This window comes from Lolium perenne, chromosome 6 (genome assembly GCF_019359855.2).
Source record: "Lolium perenne isolate Kyuss_39 chromosome 6, Kyuss_2.0, whole genome shotgun sequence".
NCBI lineage: Eukaryota > Viridiplantae > Streptophyta > Magnoliopsida > Poales > Poaceae > Lolium > Lolium perenne.
The window spans coordinates 94,985,298-94,993,241 of NC_067249.2; the positions used below are offsets into that span (position 1 = coordinate 94,985,298).

The following is a 7,944-nucleotide window of genomic DNA, read 5'->3' on the forward strand; positions in this document are numbered from 1 at the left end:
AGTCCGGTGAGCTATATTTTTTTATTTTAGCATGTTGTCTTGTCTTCTTTAGCAAAGCTTCAACATAATTTCTTGTGGATGGGGAGGTAATATAGTGGAGAAGGTACATCACCACCCTTGATTCCCTCTTAATAGTGTGGAGTGATTGTAAATGGGAAAGTCTCCATATTTAAACTTTCGATACGGCATCTTGATCCTTTTTACCGTTTCTGTTGGCCGACAATCTATGGCACTCGAATGAATGAACATGCTTATGCATTTACCAGCCTAGTTCTTTCAATTTATCGTCATAAATAACAACATATGGATAATAATGATGTAAATGCACTTTCTGTCTCCCCTTTTAGCATGATGACAACATGGACTAAATAAAGTTCACAAGGATATATAACAAAAATAAATAGCGAGCATGATATCTATGAGTCTGAAGCACCAAGTTTCTCCAATGGTGTCTGATCTCAACCGTCCGTGTCCCACTGAACAGCTCGCGATGTCCTTCTATCCACAATATTATCCCACCCCTCCCTTCGTCCCAAAACCCCCTCTCCCTCCCCTCATCCATTCCCCCGGCCATGGCCACCGCCACGCTCCCTCTCCGCCTCCTCTCCTCCAGAACCCCAGCCCTCCACGCCGCCTCCTTCCTCCCCGCGCGCGCCTCTCTTTCCTTCGCCGCTTCCGCGCCCCGCCACTGGCGCATTCTCGCATCCGCCGAGGAGGCGCCCGCTCCGGTGGACAGCGAGGTGGATGTGCTAGAGGAGCCTGCAGAGGAAGTGGCGGAGGATGCCGCGGTTCCGGAACCTGTTGAGGTTCAGCTAGCCGCTGCAGGTGCCGGGAAGGACGCCGACATCTTCGCCGTTGTCATGGTGGGATTGCTCGCTCTTTCATTCACTGCCCTCCAAAGTTTCAATTCTGGTCCAGATAAAAAAATGGAAAAAAACAAATCTAGCGCCTTCTTGTCCTGCATTACCTGTACTCGAGCTGTATCTTGTGGTGCAGTTAGGACTTCATGCTTCTGCTGGGGCTGCACTTTAGGCTGTGTCGTGAATAGACTACTTACAGAAATGTGCACTCAGTGTTTATTAGGATGTGCAGGTCACTGTGTTAGCAAATTGATTTTTATTCCAACTGATTTAGTGGTAAAAACCTACAATTGTGTGCAATTGCAAAATGCGGGATCTGCAAATGATGCATCTTCGGAGTTCAGAGAGCTTTTGTGTGCTGTGATTTGTGATTACAGGAGGAAACTATTTTGATTTCTGTTTTCTGGTTTGCAGATTGGGTCGAGACAATACATTGTGATGCCCGGTCGGTATATATACACGCAGAGGCTAAAAGACGCCAATGTCAACGATCAGGTTAGTGATTGTATTTTTGATACATATTTTCGTTGAAGAATCCCAAGTCTCTGCCTGCCTGTTTTCAAGACTGTAGGTAATGTTTTTGGTATGTTGTTTCCATCCAGCATTTATGGATGGGGAAAGAAATTCCTTTCTAGAATCACCTTACTGCATTATAGACTTCTAGTTCTTATAGCAGTAGTTAACTATGAAGTATTTGTTCAAGAGCTAAAGAAGAGCGCTGCTCTTTCATTTTGGCATGATTTTCATACTGCTTCCAGTGAGTAGGAATACTTGTGACTAGCTATCTTAGGGATTCAAGGAAAGGTCTCTCATTTTAATACCTACTCCCTATGTCCACTCCTTGGTCCTGATGAACTGGCGCAGTATGCACGTGTGGTTAGGAAAGTATCCCACCTGCGGTTCAGTTAGTTAACTTTGTCGATTGGAATGTACAACTGCTGGGAATGAAATCTTGAGGCGCGATAAGATTGTCAAAAGAATACATTGAAAACCATTTTTTTGGGAGGATTGATAAGGTTAGCTGACTTATATTGCTCAATATAGTCGGTTGTGTTAAGCCTGTAAACAAAGATGGTATAAGATGTTGAGGGTGATGAAATAGAGAAAAAATACAAACAATGTAGGTCTACTACGATTATGTTGAATTATCTGTGAAGTAAAGGGACAAACATTGAAAAGATGCTGCAGATAGTACATTGAGAAGTTATGTAGAGTTGGTATTGAGTTAGTACATTATAGGAAATCAAGGAGTCATCCTGCAAGTATAGAAACGTCTTAATGTCAGCAAATGTCTGTGTAGCAAAGCTATATTCTGCAACGTCACCTTCATCAGGACCTCCAGGGCCTATTTAGTTGGTCCCGGTGTAGTGGTGTATTAGCTTCATTATGTTCCCCATGGATGGCATTCTAATCCTAAGCCTAAAATCTCACACATTCTTATGGATCCTCAACGCCCCTTTGTATTTTGCCAGAAATCTAACACCCAGATAATGCTTGCTATGCAGATCATATTAAACAAGGTACTACTGGTGTCAACTAGAGACAAAGCTTACATTGGCATGCCAGTGGTGACCAATGCTGCTGTTCATGCGGTGGTTGAAGAACAGGTATGACCAGTCCAAGCTGTGGGGTTAATCGTGAATATACAAAATTAGCTGATACAGGTTTCTCCTCAATATTTGTTACCCAGGGACTGGACGATAAGGTGATTATCTTCAAGTTCAAGAAGAAGAAGAAATACCAGAGGAAAGCTGGTCACAGACAGGTAAGTATATCTACTTGCCGCCCCCATGTTAGGTGGAAGTATTCTAGTCTAGTCATAAGAACTGATTAAGTTCATATTTTGTTTTTGATTTGCAGCCAAATACAAGGTTAAGAATTACCGGCATAAGTGGATATGAGGAATATCCTGCTGACCCAATACTTCAGGTTCCAGCTTAAGTGTAATTGTAAGTTGTTTAGTGACAAACGGCTGGTAGTACATAAGAAGATTGCAAGAGATTTTTTCCCCACTATTTGCTAAGTTGATGTATTCGAAATGCTACCAGTCATCCAGTTATTCCATCCTTTGTTTATTCCACCAGCTCTCTTGTTCCACCAACTGTATTATCTCTGCCTAAAGACACGGGAAAGCATTTTACTGCAGTGTGCCATTGCGGGACTTGTTAGCTTCAGATTGTGCAATTCTTACAGTTGTTGAGATCTGAACTACATAACATTGCTAATATTACCAGTGTTTTGGATGGCGTCTGTAATCTGCATGCGCTTAGCTTTATGTCTTCATTTTTCGTATTTGGAGTAGTGGTCTTGCAGAACTCGTAGCAAATAAATATGCTTCTGTAGTACATTGCGCATTACATTCTTTCGGGCAGTTCTGACTTTAGTAGTCCTTCTATCCTAGTGCTAGTCATGCTACAATTCTGGATCCTACTTGTTTCAGACTTCTCTAGGCCAAGTTAAAATTTCTCTGAGAGTAACGTTGTAGCCACGATAAGGGTTACTTGATCACAACTAACCAATCGTGGTAGCCACTTTCCTGAAGAGAAAACTTGGTGTTTGCCGATAAGTGCATATATCTATACGGATCGGTGAATATAGAAAAAATGGACATGCATGTCTATACTCTATAGTGCTTGTAGATGTGAAAGTAGCAAATAAAAAAAAATCATGCATGCAGTACCATTTTTTTGATGTTCCAGGTTTGTTGCTGTACACTGTAGTTATGTAACGCTTGCTATTCTTTGACGGCTGGAGTATCAGGAACAGGTAGTGGATTTACCTCATCGTTGGATAGCATCACTTCCATCCTTCTTTTTCATGCATGTTGTGCCAGGTTTGTTTTGTACTCTGTAGTTATGATCATTTTAATGCTTGATACGCTTGACGGCTGGAGTAGGAACAGGTAGTGAGGTAGTGGATTTAACTCATCGTTGGATAGCACCACTTCCATCCTTCCTAAAATAAAGATGAAAGATCGTTTGTCTGACAGAGCAATGGTTGTGCTCCATTGTCTAAGCAGGCATCAGCATCCACTGGTTGCGTATACGTGAATGAATTTACCTCCAACCAAAAAGTGGATTAAACATGATCAGATGATGATGGTCTTGGAGTGCATCAGCAAGCTCAAAAAAAATACTATGCTAATCTGGGTAGACAGCATGTGCGACTGAACCTCCGCAATTTCCTACTGTCATCAGAGAAAATCTTCAACATCAGCAGACAATTGCCGATATGAAACAATGCCTGGGTTATCTAGATTAGTCCAAATGTTTGTAATAGTCAAAAGTAATGCTGTCTGAGGTTGTCATAATCCAACATTAAAGTGATAGCTTCCCGGAATTTCATAGATGAGCTAACCTAATACCCTGGCAGTATGTGAGACCCTTACCAAAGCCTGAAGAAATGCATTGCTCGTTTTGGCCCTATGCAGAAAATTCTGGTTCAGTCGTCGTCGTCTAGAGTATGAAACGAGGAGTACCACGTACTAAGTGACGTAACAAAACCTCAGTTTCGATGGTTAGATTAAACCTCAGTCTTTTTCTCCTCCCAATTCCCAAATAGCAAAAGAAAAAACAGCCCATTTCCAATCTCCCAGATACCTGCTCCACAGAATTGGGCCTTCCTTTCCTTTGCTCCTCGACAGCTTCGGCCGAGTTGTTTGTCTTTCCCTTCGTGCGGTGTGCTGTTTTTTCCTGGTCATTGACGAGGTTTGATGGAATCCATACGCGTGGAATCGTTTGGCCGACCTTTGATTACGTGCTCTAGTCCCTTTAGATCTTGGATTTAGAATACTCGTCGCGACGGTGCGCCGTGAGTAGATTCCACGTCAAGAGGGAAAGCGACGCCCAGTTTCGAATCTCCCAGGCTCGTGGGGTATATTCTGTTCTCCATCATGGACGAACCACCGTGCAATTTTTCTTCTTCTATACTAGAGCCAACTCTTGACGTGGAACCAATGTGAATAAGATACGCTGTCGCACATACACTGTAATTTCCAAAACAAGCTACAGTGTCTCCAATTCTCGAACGGACGAGCAGTTCGTCATCACATTGCTTACTTGGTTAGGATTCATTTTAGGCTCAGCATGTGAGTGTTGTCCCTTGCGGCCTTGCACCAACTATCATTTCTTCCAAGAAATCTCTCAAGGAGAGGTCATGGGACGTCCAGATGCAACGAACCACCCCTCTATAATATACTACTTCCTTTGTTCTAAAATATTTTATATTAGCGAACGAAAGGGGTATTAGATTGTCAACTTTTTTAGGACATACAACTGACGTACTATTTACCACATAAATTCATTCAGTGGCAAAGACCAACTAGTCCCAAGACATGTGTTATCTATGATTCCAATACAGTCACTTAGAACAATAAATATAGAAACATATTTGATTATAAGTAGGACCTATAACCAACCAATAATCTTCTGTATTATATCAATGAAGATTTTTTTGAATATCGCTTGCTCGATGAGTAACTTGGTCTTGATGATCTTTCTCACCGGAAAATCCTTTTTTTTATTATTGTCGTCTCCACCGGTAAAAAACAAAGCCAACACAACGAGGCGAAGAAGTTGTCGGAGGATACATGGTGTGCCTTTGAATATCGACAAAAGTCTGCGACTCTCCACGTACTACATCCGTTTCGATGAATAAGAAACACATGTATTTCAAGACGAACTTTCACCAAAATGTTGAGCAATAAAATCTTGATTATATTGCACATAATTAGTACCGTTAGATTCATATTAAAAAAACACTTTCTAATGATGTTGATTTTATACCAAAAATCATTATATATTTAAATATTTTTTGGTCAAAGAAAAAATACGGAAAACATGGATGTCTTATTCATAGGAATGGAGTATGAATAATAAATGGTTCATAGGAATAAGTATATAGTAAGATCCATGCTAAATATTTGTAAAATAAGCAATCTTATTCACATTAAACCTAGAAAATTAGTCTATATTTTTGTCATAATTAGTCTATTTTTCAGATCGAAGTCAGTTTTACTCGTAGTGTTCACAAAAAAACATAACTTTTTCATACACAGCCTATCTTCGATGTATGATCAATTAAATTATTTAGAAAAAATATGTGCATCTAAATGTATCCACTCAAAGTCAAGGTAAGGTGAATGCCCTATCTTACCCTACTAGGAGCTTCGCCCCTGAATTCAAGCTTGTGGTTCATCTCATATATAAAGATACACCTTCAACCTTTTGTAGAGTTGTATTAAGAGACAAATGAATATTTTCCAATTTCAATGGTACGTATCACAACAATTCCACTCTTATTTCTTTTTTGCGCTACAACGCAACACGTTGTTGTGGCGTTAATATTATTTAGGCATCTATCATTGGAAGAGTCGAGATGCAGTGAACCATCCGTGCCTCCACTGACCAAGGGACGTCCAGGTGCAATGAACCATCGCACTTTGCATGGCCAGGTATTGCTCACTCCACATTGGTCTCACCTTTATTTAGCCCTTAATTATAGGCCTTTCCTACGCAAAGCTCCCCGGCGGTTAACAACAAACAAGCCTTTTTCTTCCACGGTTTCACCTAGTTAGTGGGGAAATAGAAAAACACACGCATTGCATCATCACTCTGTCAGGTCGAGATGGTTAATATCAGACATCAAACTAATTAATTAACCAGCCGGCAGCAGGCATATTAAAAACGTAATGCGAGGTGAGCCAGCTGCTCAAAACCTAACAACGTGGTGCCTGGATTAGAAAATGTTAATGGCGCGCGTCAAGTGTGCTAGCTTGAGGCGAAAGGTAGCTAATCGTTCACGTCGATCGCCAGTTGTTTACGATGATGGCCGCTTGGTCATCCTCGAAAGGTGCTACCATATGGAAGGATAAAAAAGACGCCGCGAGTCATCGTCGTCGGTGGCAGGCACCAAGGACCGTGGAGATCTTTATTCGGAGCAATATCGTTGTTTAGTTTCGTGCGGAATTAGCTAGCTAGCATCGACGGATCGCGGTCTCAGGTTAGTGGGAGGCATCGTTACGTCCGAACGATCCTTTTCAGCCGTTGATTGATTCTAAGATATCGTTGGAGCTTCCTTTTACGACGCAATCCAAGGTTGGTTACTTTTCTCTTTGAAAGCAGTGAGGTGATTAGATCATCTTCAGCTGCATCTTCTTAACGTCGAGCAACATCATTGGATGATCGTTATTGGAGACGCCTATAAATGTTGCTTCCTATGAGGATCACAATGTTCTTTTTCATTCCAAATTTAACCATGTTAAATAATTTTGCAAAAGTTTCAACACATAAATATATTAATTCAACAACAACAACAACAACAACAACAACAACAACAACAACAACAACAATAATAATAATAATACAACTTATACAATTCAAATGAACTAAAGCTCAACTAGATCACTCAAGTGGCAACATCTTCTTTGAGCGTCCGATAGATGCTCTATCAGATCAAGCATATCGAGGAAATCAACAACCTCAGCCGACATCTCGTGTCTAACAACGACAAGAGGACCTTGCTCTTCCTTCTTCCAAACTCCGAACCTCCATGTTTGGGAGCGACATTCTTCAGCTTGTTTCGCTTGTATTTGTAGAAGACAAGCGAGGATCCTCAAGTCCTTGTCTTCATCCGCTGTGACATTGGTTCCTCTTTCGTGAATTGATGGATCATCAACTAGTCGTTGCTAGCCATACTTTATGGATCATGCAATGAAACAATCAATCAACCAAATGGCAACGAGAGAGGCTTGGTGGTGGGGGAGGGGGGGGGGGGGGCATGGCCTTCTCTTCCAAATCTAGAAATGAAGCCTACTGATGCAAGCGGCCAAACATCTTGTGTGCAAGGCTGGCTGTGTATGTGTGGCTGAACTATCAACGTCAGAGGGTGTGGGGACATCCTCAATTTAGTGGGATGGTAGAGGCTCGATCAAGGGAGAGGTGTGGTGGCAGGGGAGCATGGGCTGATTGGCAAATGGTACCCGCTTGTCGGTACCTGACTAGTTGCAGCCTGTATCCGGCACTTCTAACAGTCTCCCTACTGGGATTGGCATGGGAACGCCGAATGCGCGAGAGAAAAAATCGCT

General features: G+C 41.8%; 1 protein-coding gene across 1 annotated transcript; it reads left to right on the forward strand.

Annotated features, from left to right (window-relative positions):
• The first annotated feature begins 522 nt into the window (after positions 1-522).
• LOC127344955 (large ribosomal subunit protein bL21c) lies at positions 523-3,034 on the forward strand. The gene is made up of 5 exons (XM_051371336.1): positions 523-863; positions 1,275-1,355; positions 2,366-2,467; positions 2,551-2,625; positions 2,721-3,034. The coding sequence occupies exons 1-5, from the start codon at positions 573-575 to the stop codon at positions 2,799-2,801; spliced, it is 630 nt and encodes a 209-aa protein (XP_051227296.1). The 5' UTR covers positions 523-572; the 3' UTR covers positions 2,802-3,034.
• The last annotated feature ends 4,910 nt before the right edge of the window (positions 3,035-7,944 follow it).